This window comes from Sphaerodactylus townsendi, linkage group LG08 (assembly GCF_021028975.2).
Source record: "Sphaerodactylus townsendi isolate TG3544 linkage group LG08, MPM_Stown_v2.3, whole genome shotgun sequence".
Lineage (NCBI taxonomy): Eukaryota > Metazoa > Chordata > Lepidosauria > Squamata > Sphaerodactylidae > Sphaerodactylus > Sphaerodactylus townsendi.
The window spans coordinates 19,623,920-19,647,139 of record NC_059432.1 but is presented as its reverse complement, the minus strand read 5'-3'; the positions used below and the strand labels follow the sequence as shown (position 1 = coordinate 19,647,139).

The 23,220-nt window shown below is 46.7% G+C and overlaps 1 protein-coding gene across 1 annotated transcript in view; it reads left to right on the top strand.

The window, feature by feature from the left end:
• Positions 1–6,027: 6,027 nt before the first annotated feature.
• FAM13C (family with sequence similarity 13 member C) overlaps positions 6,028–23,220 on the top strand; it is a 97,140-nt gene continuing 79,947 nt past the window's right edge. Inside the window, exon 1 of the mRNA XM_048506867.1 lies at positions 6,028–6,170. Within this exon, the coding sequence (XP_048362824.1) occupies positions 6,028–6,170 (143 nt within the window). The remainder of the gene's footprint in view (positions 6,171–23,220) is intronic.

Here is a 23,220-nt window from a genome sequence, read left to right as displayed (position 1 = left end):
CACTGCTCATTCTCTCCCCTGGCAAAAATTGCTTTTGCATGTGGTCAGCAACGTGTCTCCTTAACATGATATTTATTACCGCATAAGACAGGTGCCAGAAACTGCCCTTGCTTTCAAGCGCTTTTCACCAAAAGAACTAAGTAGAATTGCAACTTCATCCGCAACATGCTAGACCGGGGTGGCAAACCTATGGCACTCCAGATGTTCATGGACTGCAATTCCCATCAGCCCCTGCCAGCAAGCCTGCAAAGTGGCAGTGGTGGTGAACCTATGACGCTCCAGATGTTCATGGACTGCAATTCCCATCAGCCCCTGCCAGCAAGCCTGCAAAGTGGCAGTGGTGGCGAACCTGTGGCACTCCAGATGTTCATGGACTGCAATTCCCATCAGCCCTTGCCAGCAAGCCTGCAAAGTGGCAGTGGTGGCGAACCTATGGCACTCCAGATGTTCATGGACTGCAATTCCCATCAGCCCCTGCCATCAATTGGCCATGCTGGCAGGGGCTGATGGGAATTGGCCAATTGGCCATGCTGGCAGGGGCTGATGGGAATTGTAGTCCATGAACATCTGGAGTGCCACAGGTTCGCCCCCACAGTGCTAGGGAGAGCCTTGCCTTCTCATTGCTGGGGTGGGGGTGGGGAGTTTTGCTTCCAAACTTTTCAAAGGATAAACAAAATTCAAAACCGATCTCATTTCCCTGCCACAGTCGTGCTGTTTAACAAAGGCATCATGTACATCTGCGGGGAGCCTGACCATGAAGCGCACAGAGCCTTCCATTTTAGTAACAGAACAAATGGCATTTGTCACCTGGGGGAATTAAATATTTGCTCGGCTTGCTCAAAGGATGCACACCTGCTCCTGAAGAAATCCAGGTCCTTGGCGCACAGAAAGAGTGAGTGCGTCTGCTAATGTGGCAGAGCGCGATTAGTGTGGATTACAAGACCCTTTTATGAAGAGTTTGAAGAAGAAGAGTTTGGATTTATATCCCCCCTTTCTCTCCTGCAGGAGACTCAAAAGGGCTTACAATCTCCTTGCCCTTCCTCCCTCACAACAAACACCCTGTGAGGTGGGTGGGGCTGAGAGAGCTCCGAGAAGTTGTGACTAGCCCAAGGTCACCCAGCTGGCGTGTGGGAGTGCACAGGCTAATCTGAATTCCCCAGATAAGCCTCCACAGCTCAGGCGGCAGAGCTGGGAATCAAACCTGGTTCCTCCAGATTAGATACACAAGCTCCTAACCTCCTATGCCACTGCTGCTCCCTGTTGTGTTTTATTTACCATTTGCTTTAAGGTTGGTTATCCTGAGCTCTCTCCACTCTTGCAGTGCCAATCAGGTATTGTATTCCACTCATTTAAGAGCCAAACCAGATTGTAACTTTTTTTTCTTAATGCACGAAATCCCTCTGCAATTAATGCAATAACCTGCAAGGGGAAGCCCATGCCAAAACGTCTGCCAGCCGAAGAGGTTCTCTTTTTGTACACCTTTCCCTACAGCCTAGCTTCTGCGGGGGAGAGCTATACGGAAGGTAGCTTTGACAGCTTCATAGAACTCGCAAATCCAGAGGCAGGTAGCTCTGAGAACCAGAGGCCGGGGCCATATGTAGAGGAAACCAGCCGGTTACCAACAGGAGAAGGATCAGAACTGTCCAGCAAGTTTCATGCTGTCCCAGAGTGCCATGGAATATCAAGAGGTGGTGTGAAAAGTTTTTGGGGAAAGAGTGGATACAGGTGCCTCCTCTCTGTTTCAGTTTATTTATACCCTGATTTGTCCTCAATGGAAACGCTAAGTAGCTCACATGGCCCATCTGCTTGGTTCTGACAATAACCCTGTTAGGCTAAGAGTTGTGACTCAGAGTGCTTCCATGGCAAGTGGGGATTCGAACTCGGGTCTTCCAGATTTTAAGTTTGACACTCTAACCACCATGTTACACTGACTCAGTATAAGGCAGCTTCTTGGGTTCAGGTGTACTGATAGGTCACGGTGAGCAGATCGCCAGACACTCTTGGCAGGGGCGTATCTATAGAAAATGGCACCTGGACCACACTCTAAAATTGCACCCCCCCCCCAACATTAATTGGCTACTAGAGGGCTCTAACATTTCTTAAGATCACCAAGGAATCTCAAATGTTTTTTTTTATTTTGCTTGGCAAAAAAATTAAAAGGGGTCTTTTTCCTCAAGGCCGTCCAAGTTGCCCCCACATGACCCCTGTGAGTGGCACCAGGGCTCCCGCCCACTCTTGATACGACTATGACTAAGAGTGTCTGGCGATCTGGAGGAGTGAAGGTTAACAGGGGACATGATAGCTATGTTTAAATATTTGAAGGGATGTCATGTCGAAGAGGGAGCAAGCTTGTTTTCTGCTGCCTCAGAGACGAGGACACGGAGTCATGGATTCCAGGTGCAGCAAGAGGGATTCCACCTAAACATTAGGAAGAACTTTCTGACTGTCAGGGTTGTTTGACAGGGGAATTCACTGCCCTGGAGAGTGGTGGAGTCTCCTTCTTTGGAGGTTTTCAAACAGAGACTGGATGGTCATCTGTCAGGAGTGCTTTGATTGTGTGTTCCTGCATGGCAGGGGATTGGACTTGATGGCCCTTATGGTCTCTTCCACCTCTATGATTTTTGGTTCCTCCTCTGTTTAGGGTTGGACATAACTGGTACCTGCCCAGATATGTCTGCAGTTACCAGTACCAGGTTCAGCAGAAGTGGCCATAGTCACAAGAACCAGAATGGGGCCTCATGATCCTTTGTCTCTCAACCAGGAGACACCCCCCCCTCCCATCAGTTCATTTAGAACAGGGGTGTCAAACTCGCGGCCCTCCAGATGTTCATGAACTACAATTCCCATCAGTCCCTCCCAACATGAGCATTGGTTATACTGGCAAGGGCTGATGGGAATTGTAGTTCATGAACATCCGGAGGGCCGCAAGTTTGACACCTGTGATTTAGAAAATGTATATGCCCCCTCTCCAGAGAGCTGCTTGAGGCAGCTCACAAACTTAAAACGATTCAGTGACATCATAAAAACCCCAGATCCTGAAATTATCCATCTTAAAAGCAAGTCATAAAATGCCATGATACAATCACAGGAGTCACCACCAAAAAGCTCCTAGATCTAGTTGCCACCCACTCTGACTCTGCAGGGAAGGTCACGGAAGACAGGCTCTTCTCTGGAACCAAATAATGCTGTAACCCACCCCCCCTTGTGATTTTTCTCCTAAGACAGTGGTGGTGAACCTATGGCACGGGTACTGATTTACAACACTCAGGGAAACCTCTGTGAGCCGCACGCGCAAATAGAGTCCCCCCCCCCCCCGACATCTAAGGCTGTACAGGCTGCTGGGCTTGATTAGCCAGCAGTAAACTGGAGCCCTAGTTTTTTGAAGCAGTGTGGAAAGTAGCGAAACACACACAAGCTTTCCATTTAACCCCCTCTGAATTTTCATCACGAAGAACTAAATTAGCGGTCGCTGGGAGTAAAGCTCAGTTGCTGCTTATTAAGAATTAGCTTCTGAGTAAACCCTCCTAGGGTCGTGAATCACCTGTTGGAAGAGTTGCACGGTTGCTTCAAAGCAAAGCCACCGACTACCACCAAGCTTACTCCTGAGTAATGCACGCCTTGGAGCCAACCATTTTTTCTAAACCAAAACCTCAGTATTCGGGTTAAATTGCCGTGTTGGCACTTTGTGATAAATAAATGGGTTTGGGGTTGCAATTTGGGCACTCGGCCTCGAAAAGGTTCGCCATCACTGTCCTAAGAGCAAGCTGTGATATCTTGCAAAGCCCCTCTGGGAGCTCAGGTTGCTGCCTGAGCTTATTTCTGGGAATTCTGGAAGCGGACCTTAGCCAAACATCACGTGACACTGGAGAGTTCTTGGCCTATAATGTTAAGAACTCCTCAGGCACCTGCTTGGGCCTCCAAACTGTTTTCAGGAGACGGGGGCAGGAGGAAGCAACCCTTTTCCTGATTAGAGGAACTGGGGGTCTTGGAAGCTTATACCTGCAAAATCTTGTTGGTTTGTAAGGTGCTACTGGATTCACATCTCGCTGTTCTACTGCAGGCCAGCCCAGAAAACCTATGAAAATATGTACTGTCGAAGGCTTTCACGGCCGGATTCAACAGATGAAGGAGAAACATTAGGAGTAAGATCTACCAGACCCCAGCCACGCAGCACGGAAAACCCACAACCAGCTTTTTCTCATGCTCTTCCTGGAGTATGTGTGCTCTGTGGATACTGATGGGAGTGCCTGTCTTTCCCCCCACACCCATGTCAGTATCCATAGAACCCACACATTTCTGGTACAGCACAGCTGAGATGGATGTCTTGGCCAAAAGAGAACCACGGTCATTTGACCACGCCCACTTCTTCACAGGATCCTTCCAAAAAAACCTCTTGCCTCTCAGTTTTTCCTGCTGTCAGGAGCAGGAACTTTAGGGGATCTTCCCCCGCGCCATCAGTTTGGCAAGCTAGCACATTTCTTGAGGTCCAGCGCCTTGCCTAGGCTAGCATAGGATTGTCCCGATGCTCCCGTTTCCTTCCGTTTTGAATCCCAGAAGCTTTCTCTGCACAGGGCCTGTAAGACAGAGCTCTTCAACAGGGGCACATAGCCAAATATCTTGAACTATTAACTGAACCCCAACTGAGATGGATTAGCGAGGCAGGGGCCAGATGCGTACTTTTCCGCTTCAGGCATTACAAGAGATTAGCGACCTATCTATCCCTCTCCAGGATCGGGTCTGTCCACACTGTAAAAACCAAGTGGAGACTCTTGCTCACATTATACTTGACTGTCCGAGATATGTGGGTATTAGGAATTTCTCTCCTGGGCGGGTCTTAGACAAATCTGAAAGAGACTCTGACAACTCTGTTGTGGAGCTTTTGTTAAATAACACAGAGGAAAAAGTAGCAAAATTTCTTTTACCAGTGACAGAATTTTCTAAATAACGTCCAATACAGCTTATCTGTCTGTGTTTTGAATGTACTTTTGATGTGTACTTCAGAAATGTCTGTAATGCTCTGGAGCCTATTTTAATATGCCTAATAAAGGTTGCTGTATTGACAGAGCTCTTCCACCAGGCCTAAGGTCATCATCTTTCCGTCCCCTTTTGTTATATCCCTTCCCTTTCTCCCATTTTTCTTCATTCCCTTACCCAGTGTCATTTTTAGGTCACTATTGGGCAGTCTTGACAGGAAAAAGTTTAGGAAATTTGGGACCGAATAAGGACAGCGATCGACCTCAAAAAATACACGATTGTCCATAGGGAATAATGGCAGGCATGCTTGCTTTCCATTATTCCTTACGGGCAAGCATGTTTTCTACTATTCCCTATGCACAAGTATGCCTGCCGTCATTCCCTATTGGCAACCATTCATTCCCTACGGGGGTCACCACGTGGGGTCCATGGGCGGTCGCTGTCCTTAGTCCTAGTCCCTACCTGATATTGTTTACCTGCTGTAAGGTGCTCTGAGGCTGAGCCCATCCAGGCAAACAGCGGCCTGGAAACCAAATGATAAACAAGCCGAGATCGCAGACCCGCTTTTCCAGAAACGGGTCAATGGGGCGGAGGAGCGGTTCTTTTTCCATGCAACCCCAACTGGGGAGGGCGGGGGGGGAGCACAGGCGTACAAACCCGCCTCCGTCGGTGCTGCATTCCCAGGAGACCGAAGGGAGGCGGGCGCGAAAAGCGCAAGCCGCGCAGGGAATCTCGGCGGGTGACTCACGCCGGGGGGCGACAACCCCCCCCCCCCCGCCGCCCTTTTGCACGGCCCTAGCGGCGATCCCCCGGGGCCCGCGTGTGGGGCGCCTCTGCCCGGATCCGTCGCGCAGCAAGGCCTGCTGGGCTTTGTGGTTTGCAGCCTCGGCCGGCTCTCCCGGGGGGTCCGTCGCCTGTGAGCATGTGCAGACCGGCCCGCTAGCGCGGCAGGCTGGTGCGTCGCCCGTCTCGGTGTGCCAGCCAGGCAGCCAGCCGGGCTGCCCCCGCCCCCCGCCCCCCGCCGGCTCTGCGCCTCCTCCCCCCCCACCCCCCATGCCATGCCGCCTTCGGGGGTGCCGCCGCTGCAAGCGATCCCGGGAGCAGCCCGCCGGCGCCGCTGAGCTCCCCCCACTGATGTTTTCTTGCTTCTGCTTCAGCCTCCAGGAGAACTCCTTCCCCAGCTCTGCGCTGCCGGAGTAAGTGCTTGCTCCCCCCCCCCCCCTCCCCCTCCACCTCCACCGTACTCCATTACGGTCTTGCTATCATCCCCTTCGCCGGCAGAGCGGGAACGGGCGAGCCTTTTGTGCAATATATCACACAACAATACCATATACATAGGAAAGCACGCGTCCGCCTGCCTGCCTGCCCTTCTCGTCCGCTTGCAACTTGACGCGTGCCAACGCTGCCCGTGGGGAGATCTCAGGCCCTGGCAGCGTTTGGGGCGGGCGGGTTGCTGGGATCTCGGGCAGCGTTTGGGGCGGGTGGGTGCCGGGGATCCCTGCCCCCTTGTTCGTGCTTCTTGGCCCCCTTAGCGGGGGCAACCTTTAGGGCGCGCTGCGTGAACAACACAGCGCTTCACCGATACTGGGCATCGTAAGCGAGTAGGGTTTCTTGCAGCAGCAGCAGCAGCGACACAGGCGTGCTCCATAGTTCCCGCAAGTGTCAGCAGGAGGGAGGGGGGAATCCCGGGATGGAAGCCTGTTTTCTGCAGAAATGTCAGTGGGCTGATCACACCTGGGTAGATCCCGGTTTCCTCTTGGTGGTTGATGTGCCAGGCTCTTGGAAAAAACGTGCTTCCCTTCCAAGTGCAAGTGCATGGTCGGAGTTGCAAAGCAAGCAAGCAAACAAATGAAAGGATGGCATCCAAGTGTTCTTTCAAGTTGTTATTTTTTTTCCCTGATTTTGCATATTTCCTGGATCACGTGGGGCTTTTGATTTTTTTTTTTTTAAAAAAATGCTCTCCGGAACATCTGTTGTGCCTGAATAGGGTGGCTTATCTTAGCATCCGAAGATGCAGGCTTGGGGGTGCGTCTGGAGTTTGAAAATAGGAGGGTGCAGCCGGGTCAGCCGGAAGGAAGCAATTTATAATGTGGTTTGTGTGTCCTGCGCATTTTCCGTTCCAAAATGGGAATTGACACACACAAAAAAGGGTTGTGTGTATGTGTGTGCATGTTCTTTTCACTGAAATGCTTCAGGAGAGATTCCGTGTGTATTTTCCTAGTAATAATACTTGCTGTACATCGAAGAAGAAGGACTTGGATTTATACCCCGCTTTTCTCAACCGTAAGGAGCCTCCAAGCAGCATACAATCACCATTCTTCTCCCCACCCCGACAACAGATACCTTGTGAGGTCCGCGAATCCGAGAGAGTTCTGAGAGAACTGTGACTAGCCCACGGTCACCCGACAGGCTTCAGGTGGAGGGAGGAATCGAACCTGATTTTGCAGATTAGAATCCACCTGTTCTTGACCGCTACACCCGCTGGCTCGCTTACATACTAGTAATGTCAAGTTCCTCCTTTATACCTGCTGTGGCGAAACAGGCTTGCAGGCCCTATTTCGCCCTCTGCCCTCTCCCAGAGTTGCCAACCTTTCCCTGGAGAGGGCTACCTTATTTCCAGGCTTCGCTGCCACCACCAGGTCAGTTTTTGGATTGTCCACTGGGAAGGACCAGGACTTCCCAGTCTCCTCTCCCACTAGCGTGTCCAAAACGGGGGGGAGCACACGCGGTACAGAGAACGGTCCACTCCTGGTAAAGATTTAACACAAAGTCAATTCTTTAAGAACAGAAGAATAATTTAGAGAGCTTTTCCGGCACAGCACCCCAAAGACAACAAGGAACACAAACGAAAGAAAAGCAAACCGCAAGTCCTCTGGCCCTGTCGCTACCACATACCCTGCCTACTAGTTGTTGCCCATCAGGGTAGGTCCTCGGCTTAAGAGCCCTCCGGGGATGGGGCGGTATAAAAGTTTAATAAATAAATAAATAAATAAATTAAGTAGGTATTGTAGCAAAGAGGAAACCCATCCCACTGGGCCCTGCTTACCGCGGCCTGCAGGGAGCTGGCCGCTGCATCCAGGCAGAGCCTTCCTCCTCCCAGAGACTCCCAGCCAGACAAAAAGAGCACACCCACAGGGTTTTTGCTGGTTTTATCTCTCCACCCCTTTTTTCTTTTCTTCCCTCCCTTTTTTGGCTCCCCCTGATGTTGTTACCAGGCTCACTGCAACTTCTGCCCACCCGCTCTATGGTGCCTGGTTGGGGACAAAAGGAAGGGCGGGGGAAAAATATTTCTCCACACCTGCTAAGCCCCACCCACCATGCCTTAGCTTCACCTACCCAAATCTTGTTCCTGTTCCGCTGCAGATCATTCTGTGGAGCCTTCTACTGTCAGCCATGACAGCTAAATGGAGATCTCATACCCCTGAAAACAATACGTGGGGAGAAACGAAGGGGAACGCATTGTCCTGGTGCCCCGCCTTCAGATTTTCCAGAGGCATTTGACTGAGCTCCAGACAATATGTTACATCTTTTCAGATGATCACCACGGGGATATGGAGCCATACCACAGGGATATGGAGCAGCAGTGGCGTAGGAGGTTAAGAGCTCGTGTATCTAATTGGAGGAACCGGGTTAGATTCCCCGCTCTGCTGCCTGAGCTGTGGAGGCTTATCTGGGGAATTCAGATTAGCCTGTGCACTTCCACACACGCCAGCTGGGTGACCTTGGGCTAGTCACAGCTTCTCTGAGCTCTCTCAGCCCCACCTACCTCACAGGGTGTTTGTTGTGAGGGGGGAAGGGCAAGGAGATTGTAAGTCCCTTTGAGTCTCCTACAGGAGAGAAAGGGGGGATATAAATCCAAAACTCTTTTCCTTTTCTACTCTACCCTACCAGCAAGTTCTCTGGGAACTCAATTCAGATGTTTTGCAGGGGGTCAGTTTGGAACAGGATCATGGCAGGGGGCCTCTGAGCTGAATTGGGCCACTGTGAAGCTTTTGAGTTGAGTTCCAACTGAGTGCCTGTGGCAATTATGCGATCAATGTATTCTCTTGGAAATAGAATGAAGTGATTCTGCTGATGGTGCATAATGACTACTGGACCTGAACAAAACATCCAACCTATGTTTGCCCCCATATTTGTAGTTATGCCACCCCAAGCCCAAAAAGGGAGGGACTGCCTATGAAATCTAATTAAACATCTAATGAAGAAATCTAATCTAATTAATAATTAATTAATAATGGCCTCTTCCCACAAAAACAAAACACAAAACACAAAAAATGAGTTCAGCTCCCCCCACAAATTCTGCATTAGCTTATATGACTTTCAAAAGGATCGTCTGTGGAGTCCAGTAGCCCTTTGGACCCCAATACAGTTTAAGCTTCCTTTGCCAGACAGCTTTGACTGTTGAAATGTTACACCTCGAAACTCTTGTTGGCCTTTAAGGTTTCGGCTGGACTCGAATCTAAACGCACTACTGCAGAGCAACATGGCTCCCTTCCGAAACAGGCTATGGAGGATAGTGGTTTTCAGTTGTGAGGATAGCTGAAAAGGCAATATACTTTGACCACCTGTTGAAAAGCAGGTGACGGCCAATACCTTTCACGAGTTCCAGGGGCAAATGTCTGGCTATAATTAGAATCAAGATGTGCCAACTCTGACTTGAGAAATTTCTAGCGGTTATTCAGGAAGGCTGACTTTTAGGGGGAGAGGCTGCACAGCGCGCACGCGTGCGTGTGTGTGTGTGATGTCTTCTATATTGGACTTTTATTTCTGCTAGATAATCTGGTGTACCATATTGTCCACCATCCAGAGCTACCGTTTCCTCCAAAGGAGTTGATCTCTGAAGTATAGAGATCATCTGTAATTCTGGGAGAACTGGAAGGCCCCTTCTCTTCACATCGATTTTTCCCCCTTAGTCCTTAACCTGCCATCTCTTCCCTCACACAGCCTGGTCTTGGGCATTAATGCCTTCACTCTTGTGACTCTGCCTCCATCTGAAGGCAGAGAACAAAGGTACTGAAAGTTTTTTTAATTAAAAAAGAAAGATCTGTCAGCAGCTCCCCACCTGTGCCATATTAAGCTAACTTAACCACAACCAGCCTCTGTGGGGTGGTGGGGACTAGTGGTAGCAGACCCTTTCAGGATGCCTTTCCTCATATCACCATTACTGACCGCCATAAAAAAACCCTTTAAAAAGTAATTCAGTCTTATAAATCCTTTGCTCAAGGATGCTAACGAAACCTCCAAATGATTAATTTTGTTTCCATGCATGTGCATTGGTTTTGAGGGACTTTTTTTGGCCATTAAAATTGTGATGTGCCCTGCATGTAGGCCAAGCATCTATATATAGTTCTTTAGAGTACTGAAGCCTTTTCACATGCTTGATCTGAGTACATTTTTAACATTCCTGTAACGAAGGACAATATTATTCTCTTTATCTGTAGCTCTGCAGGGCTGTGACCGGGGTGATATCTTGCCAAAAGCCACCTAGAAGTCAATTTCATGGCAGAAAATAAGATCTGAGTCAGTGTCTTCTGGGTTCCCACCTTAATTGATTTGCACAATTTATGCATGGGATGATCTTCGTATAGCAATGAGGTGGAAGGATTTTTGAGATGATTCCAAGGATCTGTGGTTTTTGTGGTATTCTTCTGTGTCTCCTTAATAATATTTTGATCAACATCTGCTTTGAAGCATTACAAATGATAAAGGCTGCTATGAGGAATGGGAGGTTTTAAAACATAAGAGAGTGCAATCCATTATCTAACTGCAGTTAAAGATCCTTAAAGTTGTGATGGTAGGACATAAAAGCACAGTGTGTCATTGGTATAAGGCTCAAGTTAGACTACCTTTACCTAATACTGTTCCAATATTTTATTAATAGAACCCATCTTTGTGTGAATAATTTCTGCTTGCATAATCTCTTCTTCTGTTTGCTTAATTGTTGGGCCAACATCTCCTGAGCCAAGTCTCAACAGATAGCCTCCACTTTTGATTGTAATGCTTGGCCACCAACATCCTTGCTGCTGAGATCAAGTTCCTTTGAAAATAACCATGTTTTTTCTTCCACTTTGGGACCCTTTGACCAAACAAAATGAGCACTGGAGTACATTCTATCTCCTCTCCCATTATGTCATTCAAAATTCTACAAACCTTTTGCCAGAACTAGAAAGTGCTGGACAGCTCCTCCATAAATTGATAAGGGATCCTTTGTCCTCCGCACATCGATCTGTTGTATTATTGACCATCTTGTTAATTCTAACAGGGGCGCAGTTCCATCTTGACATAAATTTTAACCCATTTTCTCAAATATTGATTTTATCTAGTTGTGCAAGATGTCTCTGTAATTTTCCTATTTTTCCATTGGTATCTCCTACCTCAAGACTGCTTCTCATTTAGATTTATAAACTGGATCATTATACTCCAATTCAACTAGGATGTTATAGAACTTTGCCAAGGGTCCATTAGAAAACCCTGAGTATATCATAACAGTCTGAAAGATTTTTAGAGCTCTAAAAAATATCCTCCCTTTGGGCTTACCAGCTGATAAAATTCTGAATTTTGCAAAAATTGCAATCTTACCCATGGATGATCACCTAATGTGCTTTGGTTTGTTCCCAAGTACAAAATTTCCCTTCTTTGCATGCATCTGTGAGTCTATTGTATCCTGCTTGTTCCCACTTAGAAAAAAATCATGTCACTTTAGCCTGGGAAAAATATTTATTATAAAAAAATGGTATTAATGACTTATCAAACTCTAATGGTATCGTAAAGTTATTCAAATACTCATGTCAAGTTGGGCTTAGCATTGCCGTTATATTTATGTTTGTTATCTAACCAAAACCATGCTGTGAGTGATAACATTAATCCTAGTTGCTCTAACTTCCATGATTTAGTAAGTTGTCCCTCTATAAACCAGGACCTTATTGCCACAAATCTAGCAGCATGATAATAATTTTTTTATTGCTGGAACTGGAACCTATAAGCTTAGTTATAGCTTTCACCTCCTCCTTTTGTTCATTTACCCTCAACGGGACCAATTTATCCATATTGACCTGATATTGACCATATTGTCTTGATATTGACCATATTGATATTGACATGATATCTGTCCAAACTGCTCTAAGATATTAACCAACTCTTTGAAAGATTCTAGGGGATATGATAATATAGATATCACATCATCACCACAAAGCATAATCTTTGTTTCTGATCCCCTGTATGTGATACTTTTTGTCTGGCTGGAGTAGCAGAGAAGGGACAATTATGTCTCACAACGTGTTCTAGCATTAACACTTCAGACTCGAATCCAATGACCGGAATCCTTGCTTTGGGCTTCAAATAACAAATATTTACCCAGTCTTGAGACTTTTTTTGAAAGCCAAACTTTTAAAGTACTTGGTCTAAATATTGCCACCTGATTCAATCAAAGGCCTTTTCATCATCCACAAAGTAAAAGTCCACAACCTTCCTTCTTTCATTCACCAGATCCAACACATTTATTAGTCTTCTAGTATTGGATACAAGCTGTCTCCCCTTTATGAATCCAGTTTGATCCTCCTTGATGTACTCCCTCATAATTTTATTTTATTTGCCAGAATAGCTTTCAAGATTTATTATCTATGTTTAATAAGGAAATGGGTATGTGGGTAGAAATGTTGTGTACATCCTTTCTCTCTTTTGAGAGTAATTCAGCATTAGCTTCTGCCCAGTTGTTCTCAGCCATTACCACCATCTGAAAAAATCATATAAAAATTCATATAACTTTCTGAGGTAAGGGATCAAGTCATCTTTAAATAATGGGAAGAAATCATTAGAAACTCCATCTGATTCTGGCAATTTATTATTAAGCTGCCTATTGTTTGCTCAAGTTCTTCTTCTGAACATCAACGATAATCTGTTTCAGATATTTACAGTCTGGAGGACTCAATCCGCATGGGCCAATAAACATAAATGTAGGATAGTAAAAAACGTTTTGTGGGGGACTTTGCACAGATCCCACCCCTAAAATGAGTCTGCCCTGTGCTATTTCCCCCAAATTGGGTTTTTTTGAGAATTGCACTACTTTTAAAAAATCCCGGGTTGCAGCCACTTAGTTAGTTATACACAATGAGGTTCCAGTGACTTCAAAGAGAATTGGCTGGGGAGTCTTTGATTTGGGGCATGTTCAATATTGTTACTTACTGCTATGTTTGCAGCGGGGCAGGCATTACCCATCAGTTGACTTTTTGCTTTCATCCGTGGGTTCTCTATCACACATGGGTGCTTTAATTTTTAATGTAATCTTTAATTTTATCAATAGATCAATATCAGTAGAATGATGTGTCAATCAATCAATCAATCAATCAATCAATCAATCAATCAATCAATCAATCATTTATTTACAGTCAACGACCAGTACAACAAAACAAGTATCCATCAATTTCACAGTGCCATTAGCATAAACTATATGTGTACCAAAAATACACTAAAAGCACAGATCAAAGATAATACGGATTCTAGGGTATACACAAAGGGGATATTCGCATGAACTGAATAGATTGATATATCAACAAAAAAGTGAACTATTAAAGAAAAGTCTGGAATACGGCATCTGTAATCATTGCCCAAACACTGATGGTCTTTTATGGTGGGCGGTGAGAGAGGAGTAATGGTGGCGTGCAGACTGCAAAACCACAAAAGGCCGATGTGAACTGCCATTTGCTAAGCTTCCCAGGTTCATGATCATCTGGCCTGGGTGTTGACAGCTTTGCCCCCTTTTGCTCCTTCTTCTTCCTCCTTCCTGGGTTAGTCACTTGAGGAACTCCAGCGAATCAGGAGCCATGCAGTGAGCAGACTGACTTCATAGCACCATATAGCCAATTGGAGTTGGTGGCAAGACAGCATTGCTATAGCTGACAGGGTGACTGAGGGCCTTGGGAACATTTTTACAAGAAGCACTGAACCACTTGCTGAAGGTGGGAAGTATTTTTTGGCACCATTGAGAATGTTTGTGGGGGAAACTGTAAGTAGGTCTGAAAGAGCTCTAATTCTTGAATTGCCATTCTGTAGGTTTAAAATTGTTCCCACAAGGTGGGATAGATGGAAGCTACATGAAGCTATTTTTGGCCCTGATTTTGTGGTGGTTGTTCTTGCACTGGCAAAAGACTGTGAGTGGGAAAGGAGCTATACATCCACATTTTCCGTGGAATGAAAATGCTTTCTACATTTAGCACTCTTGAGTCGGTATATTGTTCACAACGACAAACACATCATCAATGCTGCCAGCAAGAGTGGCAGCATTACTTTAAAAATACATTGCCCTGCCATACATGCGAGCCAAGACTATTATGGACCTGCCCAAGACGGAGCTCACATCTGATACTTTCTCTGTATTTTAGTGAGTCTTGACGAGATGCTTCACATCTTATTTCTTCACCCATTGTTGCTGTCATCTTTTGCTTGTCTTCTCCTTGTCTTTCTAATGGCACAAGGCCCTCCATCTTTTACTCCATCCCATTCTTGTGCATCACAAATGCACTGTTCTACTGCTGAAGTTGCTTGATGTGTGAGTATACACAGCTTGTGAAGATCCATGAAGCTGTATTACCTTCATATCTAGTGTTGCCAACACGACTTCAGCAAATGGTGGGAAGTTTGAGCGCCATGCTTGAGCAGGGTAGCATTTGTGAAGGATGTGACATCACTTCTGGGTGATACTCTAGGAATTTCTCCTAATCTCTCTGGCAAAGATCACGGAGACATGAGGCCATTCCTAGAGTGTCACTGTAGAGGCCATTTCCAGACATTTTTTCTCTTGCTACTTCAGTTACTTGAGATCCAGGGAGTGCGGCTGAGGGTGGGAGGTCTGTCTGCCGTCGACGGGCAAATGGCAAGCCTACTTGAACCTGAATTCCCAATTCAAGCCATGGATAGTTCTATAACTTGAAGTACAACTAGCCTTCTACAAGCATAGACTCTTCTTTGGCTATTGATGGAAATTGGTCCTCTTTCCAGTATGAAGTCGGTTGAAGTTGAAGAAGAAGAAGAAGAAGAAGAAGAGTTTGGATTTATATCCCCCCTTTCTCCCCTGCAGGAGACTCAAAGGGGCTTGCAATCTCCTTGCCCTTCCCCCCTCACAACAAACAACAAACACCCTGTGAGGTGGGTGGGGCTGAGAAAGCTCAGAAGAGCTGTGACTAGCCCAAGGTCACCCATCTGGCGTGTGTGGGAGTGTACAGGCTAATCTGAATTCCCCAGATAAGTCTCCACAGCTCAGGCGGCAGAGCGGGGAATCAAACCCGGTTCCTCCAGATTAGATACGTGAGCTCTTAACCTCCTACGCCACTGCTGCTCCTTCTGTCTGGTGATCTATGGAACACCCTTCTGGAGAATTTGCCTGGGGCCCTCTTTGTTTGCATTTAGGCACTGAGGTCAAGCTGGTTCAGTACTTGGAGGTTTTAATAACTGATTTGCTTTGCTTTGTGAGAAGCTGCCTTCTTGGTGCAATTGACAGAGGACTTTTAAAGTATTATGCAGAGGTGGGATCCAGCAGGTTCTCACAGGTTCCCGAGAGTAGGTTACTAATTATTTGTGTGTGCTGAGAGGGGGTTACTAATTGGTGATTTTGCCACGTGATTTTTTGCCTTAGTTACACCCCTCCTCTCAGCAGTAGCGCGCAGAACTTGAAGCAGTCTAGCAGGAGGTGCACAGTCTAGCAGGAGGTGCACCGGCGTGCGTGGCAGCCTGCGCCTGCGTACATTCATTTCCCGCCCAAGGACCAGCGCAGCGGCTGCCTCCTTGCCAAAGCCGCGCCCAGGAATGCTCTGCCCCCGGAATGCCCGGCCACGCCCCCGTCATGCCCCGCCCATCCCCATTGGCGCTACGCCACAGTTTGAATCCCACCACCATGAGAAACTGTTACTAAAATTTTTGGATCCCACCACTGGTATTATGGATAGTATTATTATGGGTGTCTTCTTTATCTTCTGAAATGGGGCCACCCAGAGACAAGACCAAGTTTGTTTTGTATTTGAGGACCTCCACAGGTATGCAGAAAAATACAGCTTCCTACGTTTTTTTTTTAAAAAGGAAACTGGCTTGATGAAAATAGAGCATACTTCCTACTCTTCGCAAAGAAATATTGAGAGCCCTCTTGAAAGCAGTTGAGCCTCTGTTGAAGAAAATGGGGAAATGGAAGGAGGTGGAGCAATTAGTACGCCCAAGCCTGGAAGAGCTTATTATATTCTGAACTGGACTGAGAGAAGTGCGCTTGGGGGAATTTACCCAATGTTTATATGCTCCACATCGTTCTTCACAGCTTCCCAAACTGTTCACTCTACTAACAAACTTTATTGTTGAATGCCATATCGACTATTTAGCAAAGCTGAACGTTGGGCTGCAAAATGAGACCACGTACAAACGAGGGGGTTTCTGCACAGTGGTGGGATTCCTTCTTGGTGCTGGAGAACCAATGTTTTGCCAATTAAAAAAGGAGCAGCAATCCTATCAGTCAGCCCCTGTCAAGTGGCCTGTTCAAATTCAAAAGCCCTTGTTGGCATATCACTGTATTTAAGATAAAATCTTCAAATGAAATAAAAGTAAAATAAGAAAAAAAGGAAAAAAGAAAAAGGAATACATTTGCTCTGTACATACAATTGCAGACCATTCAATAAATCATTTGGTTTCAATTATTTCAAGAAGAAAATTTTTGCGACAAACTCATTAAATATGGGATCGGGATTATTCAAAACACTTGGAATAGCAACCAAGTCTGCCAGAGCCGTGGAGAGTAACAGAGTGAAATTTGCATATCTGTTTTTGGCTCTCTTGGTTCTTGGCACTGGCGTAATGCCCACTGGGCAAGGTGGGCAGCTGCCCAGGGCATCACCTTGTGGGGGGCATCAAAATGCTGGTTTCGTTTTTGGGTATTTTAGTGGTTTTCCATTTTTGGCCTGCAGGGGCGCAGTTTTTAGGCTAGTGGCACCAAAATGTCAGCTTATCATCAGGAGACTGTCCTTATGCTACCCCTCACGTTTGGTGAGGTTTGATTCAGGGAGTCCAAAGTTATGGACTCCCAAAGGGGGTGCCCCTATCTCCCATTGTTTCCAATGGGAGCTAATAGGAGATGGGGGCTACAGTTTTGAGGGTCCATAACTTTGGCCCCCCTGAATCAAACTGCACCAAACCTGGCAGGTATCACTAGGGCAGTCTCCTGATGAGACCCTGAAAGTTTTGAGACTGTACCTTCAGAAATGCGCCCCCCCAGCCTGCAACCCCCATTGACAGCAATGCAGAAAACTCAATGCAGAACAAAGATTATTGGGCAAATTTCGGGATGTTCTTGCAGGGAAGGCATTTTTGGACATATCAGCACCAAATTTTCAGGGTATCATCTGGAGACTGTCATGATGGCACCCCCCAGGTTTGGTGCAGTTTGGTTCAGGGGGTCCAAAGTCATGGACCCTCAAAAGGGTAGCCCCCATCTCCTTAGCAAAGAATGTGGGATGGGGTACCCCCTTTGAGGGTCCATAACTTTGGCCCCCTTGAACCAAACTGCACCAAACCTGTGGGGGTCCCATTAGGACAGTTTCCAGATGATACTTGACATTTTGGTGCTGATACATCAAAAAAATGCACCCCCTTCAGGAACATCCCAGAAATTTGCCCAAGAAACCTCATTCTGCGGTGAATTTTCTGTATTCCTGTCAATGGGGGGTTGCACGCTGGGGGGGAAGCCCATTCTCTGAAGATACAGTCTCAAAACTTTCAGAGAACCATCAGGAGACTGCCCTGATGATACCCAGCAGGTTCGAGATGCAGTTTGATTCAGAGGAGACCAAGGTTAATGGACCCTCAAAACTGGCGCAACCTTCTCCTATTAGCTCCGATTACCAGCCTTTATTGGCATGGGCAAACGTGCAACAATAATAAAAGGAAATGGATTAAAAAGCATATACAAATACAGGAAGTAAATGTTGGGTCAAAGGAAATCTACTAGCGTTTAGTAATTTCCAAGATAAAGATCTCGCCACTATCATGCCACAGAGAAGGATCAGGATTGTCCAACAAATTAGTGTGAAATCTAATGATTAAAGCGGGGAATCTGGTAGAGTAATAAAGGAGTAAAGTTCACATGCTTAGATCTGATTTCCTTCAATCTGGGGACGTTGGTGGGCCAGAGTGGTGGTGTTGAAGTTCAGCTTCGAGGCCATCATTACATGAGCCTGATCTTTTGGCCTTTTCTTGCCTTATTCGTCATAAATGTAACAAGGCAGACGGGGCATAACGATGAAACCCTGGCAAAGCGTTATGGATATCATTTTGAGGGCGCAGCACAAGTCACACCTGCCATAGTACACCTTAGTGCAGCAAAATTGCACCTTGGTACGCACCTGCCTCCAGCGCAGCAGTTTTGTACACCTGAGTACGCCGCAATCAGCGCAATGGTGCGCAATAGTGCACCTGCTTGTAGATTTATATTATTTTGCCTTGCACACCTTGGTACACCTTAATTACACCTGTCTTAGCGCGCAGCAGGTACGCAGCAGTACGCAACGTGCCTTAGGTACGCCTTAATTACGCATTTCGTAGCACGCCTTAGTGCACGTTAGTGCACCTGATGTTGGTACAGTAGTGCACCTTGATGCGTACTCGCGGCCTTTGCGCACCTTGGTATGCCTGCCAACGTGATGAAGCTTGGTACGCCTGCCGTAGAACGCTGGTACGCAGCGAATTGCACCTGCCAGCCAGGTACGCAGCAATGCACCCTGGCACGGTACGCCCTGGTGCACCTTAGTAGACCTGCCTTACTGCACCTTAATGCTCCGTAATGCACCTTAATAATGCGCAACAGCCAATTAGCGCAGCAATTTGCGCAGCCTTAGCGCACCTGCTTGTGAATTGCGCAGCAATACGCAGCACTACGCATATTAGCCCTAGTGCGCGTAATTACGCAGCAAAATTTACGCACCTGCGTTAATTTTGCCTTAGTACGCCTGCCGTAGTGCTGTAATGCGCAGCAATACGCATAGCGGCAAGCGCAGCTTAGTACACCTGCGTTGAGGTGCGCAGCCTTAATGCGCAGCAATACGCCTGCAGCAGAACACTTGTAATGCATCTTGAGTACGCTTGCCTTAGTGCGCAGCAATGCAGCAATACGCCTGCAGCGAGGTACACCTTAATGCACCTGCTTGTGAGTACGCCTTACTACGCTGCAGCACTTATAGCAGCCTTAGGTACGCATTCATGCACTTGTAATGGATATGACGGTGCCAAGGTACACCTTAATGCGCACCTGCCTTAATTGCACCTCAATGCATCTTAATACCCCGGCAGCGGGTACACCTTAATGCACCTGCCTTGGTACGCCTTGAATTGCGCATGGTGCATTAATACAACTGCTTGTGGTACGCCTTGAGTGCACCTTAATGCACCTGCAGCAGTACGCAGCAATACGCAGCAATGCACCTGCAGCAGTACAGCTTAATGCACCATATTACTTAAGGCAGCAGTACACATTTATACGCAGCAATACTATAGCGTACCGACCTTACTGCCGCATGCCTACGCCTGCAGCAGTTCACCGTAGTACACCTTACTACGCCTTAATGCGCATAGCAGCAGTACGCAGCTTAAAACGCCTTAATGCCCAGAAGTACAGGTACGCGTAAGGTACGCCTTAATGCACCCTCGCGGCAATTACGCCTTAATGCATCTTAATGCAGCGGGTACGCAGCAATGCTCCTTAATGCACCTTAATACGCCTGACTAAGTACGCAGCCTTAATAAAACCTTAATACAGCTGCGTAATTACACTTTAATACAACTTAGTACACCTGCCTTAGTAGCCGTGCCTTCCGCGTATTTTACCTGCCTAAAGTACACCTTAATACACCTGCGTTGGTGCGCCTTAATGCCTGTAATACGCTTGCCTAAGTGCGCAGCAATGTCTGCACCTTAATACGCCTGCCTTGAGTACACCTTGAGTAAACGCATGGTACACCTGCCTTGGTGCGCAACCTTAATACGCCTAACGGTGCTGCCCTGGTACACCTGTAGTAGACCTGCAACACTGCGCATAATGCACCGTAATGCACTTTTGCCTTAGGTACGCATGGTGCACCTTAGCGCACCTCGCCTTAATTGCACCTTAATATGTAGCTTAATGCACCAGCCAATTTTATACACCTTAATACACCTTAGTACACCTGCGTTAGTACACCTTAGTACACCTGCCTTAGTACACCTTAATAACCTTAATACACCTGCCTTAGTGCACCTTAAAACACCTTAATACACCAGCCTTAGTACACCTTAGTACACCTCAGCAGGTACCTTAATGCAGCTTAATACGCCTGCCTTGGTACGCGTAATGCTCCTTAATACGCCTGCGCTTAGTAAATTTTATTTTGTAATACGGTGGCTTTGAGTACGCAGCTAATAATGCACCTGCGTTAGTTCACCTTAATGCACCTTAATGCACCAGCCTTGGCGTGCCTTATTACCACCATAATGCAGGCCTTAGCAGGCGCTTTATACACTGGCCTTAGTACACCTTGAATTTACGTAATACGCCTGCCTTAATTGCGCAGCTTAAAACTGCCGTAATGCCCAGCCGTAGTACGCAGCAGGTACGCAGCAATACGCCTCGCAGCAGTACGCGTAATTAACAAGTTAATGCACCTGCCTTAGTACAACCGGTACGCAGCAATGCATTTTACTTTAGTGAGCCTTAATGCCTGCTTGTGGTACGCAGCAATACGCAGCAATACGCCTGCTTACCGGTGCGGCTTAATGCCCTTAATGCCCTGCCTTAGTACAGCTTAATATCCCTTAATACACCTGCCTTAGTACACCTTAGTACACCTTAATACACCTGCCTTAGTACGCATACTGCCTTACTGCACCTGCCCAGCAGTTCGCGCTACACCGCTGCTGCGCGCCACTTACTACACCGGCCGGTACGCAGCCTTAAAACGCAGCAATGCCCCAGCCTTAAGTACACCTTAGTACCGCCTTAATACGCCTGCCTTAGTGCACCCCTTAATACATCTTAATGCACTTTCGCCAGGTACGCTTGTAATGCTCCTTAATACGCCTTAATACAGCTGACTAAATTGCGCAACTTAATAAACCTTAATGCAAGCTGCCTTGGTACGCTTTAATGCAACTTAATACACCTGCCTTAATACACCTACGCAGCTTCATACATGGCCTGCTGAAAGGTGCGCCCAATGCACGCCACGTTAGTTGCACCTGTAATACACCTTAATGCACCCTTAACGTAGTACACCTTCATGCGTAGCAATGCCGCCAGCCAATTACGCCTTAATGCACTTGTAATACACCTGCCTTACTACGCCTTACTGCCTTAATACAGGCGTAAAGGTACGCAGCAATGCGCAGCAATACACCTGCCTTGGTACACCCCAGCCAGGTACGCAGCAATACACCTGCGCCGGTACACCTTACTGCACCTTACCTGCACCTGCCTTGAGTTCACCTTACTGCCGCCTAATACACCTGCCTTAATGCGCGCAAAACCGCGTAATACTTGAAGCCAGCAGAGTACGCAGCGCTGCCGCAGCTTAATACACATGCCTTGATGCGGCTTAATGCCTTAATGCGCATGCCTTAGTACGCCTTGTTCCGGTGGGTATATAAGTTATTAATACTACACCTGTAACCTTAGGTACACCTGTATTAATACGCCTTACTACGCAGCCAATTTTGCCTTAATACGCAACCTTAATACGCAGCAATGCACCTGCCTTAGGTACGCATTAATTACCTGCCTTGATGCGGCCAGCAATGCGCCTTAATGCACCTTGCTTACTACGCACCTTACTACACCTTACTACACCTGCCTTGGTACACCTTAATACACCTTAATACACCTACCTTAGTGCGTAAAGCTACGCCACCTGCCTTTGGAGAAAGCAATGCTGTAATATACCTGCCTTATGTATTTTTTTAATAACGCCACCTTAATGCACCTGCCTTACTACACCTTACTACACCTGCCTTACTACACCTTACTACACCTTAATACACCTGCCTTGATACATTTTAATACACCTTAATACACCTGCCTTGGTACATTTTAATACAACTTAATACACCTGCCTTAGTACACCTTCATACACCTTCATACACCTGCCTAAGTACACCTTCATACACCTTAATACACCCAGCTTAGTATACCTTAATACACCTTAATACACCTGTCTTAGTACACCTTAATACACCTGCCTTACTACACCTTAGTACACCTTAAATACACCAGCCTTAGTACACCTTAATACACCTGCCTTACTACACCTTACTACACCTTAATACACCTGCCTTAGTGCACCTTAATACACCTTAATACACCTGTCTTACTACACCTTAACACACCTTAACACACCTGCCTTAGTACACCTTAATACACCTTAATACCCCTGCCTTAGTACACTTTAATACAACTTAATATACCTGCCTTAGTACACTACATACACCTTCATACACCTGCCTTAGTACACCTTAATACACCTTAATCCACCTGCCTTAGTACACCTTAATACACCTTAATACACCCGCCTTAATACACCTTAATACACCAGCCTTAGTACACCTTAGTACACCTGCCTTAGTACACCTTCATACACCTTCATACACCAGCCTTAGTACACCTTAATACACCTTAATACACCTGCCTTACTACACCTTAATACAACCTTAATACACCTGCCTTACTACACCTTACTACACCTGCCTTAGTACACCTTAACACACCTTAATACACCTGCCTTAGTACACCTTAATACACCTCAATACACCTGCCTTAGTACACCTGAATACACCTGGATACACCTGCCTTAGTACACCTGAATACACCTTAACACACCTGCCTTACTACACCTTACTACACATGCGCGCCCTTCGCGCATGTGCCGGTACCTTAGTGCGCCATCCATGGTACGCTTAAGTACAGCTGACTTGGCAGCGCGGTTAGTTCGCCATTAGTTCACCTGCCTTAGCGCATTTAAGTACCCCTGCCTTATTACACCTGCCTTAGTATACCTTGGTACAACTGCCTTAGCACACTTTAGTGCGCCTTAGGTACACCTGCCTTTGCACACCTTAGTACACCTTAGTATACCTGCCTTTGCACAACTTAGTACATTTTAGTACACCTGCCTTGGCACTCCTTAGTACACCTTAGTACACCTGCCTTAGTACACCTTAGTACACCTGCCTTGGCACACCTTAGCACACTTGCCTTAG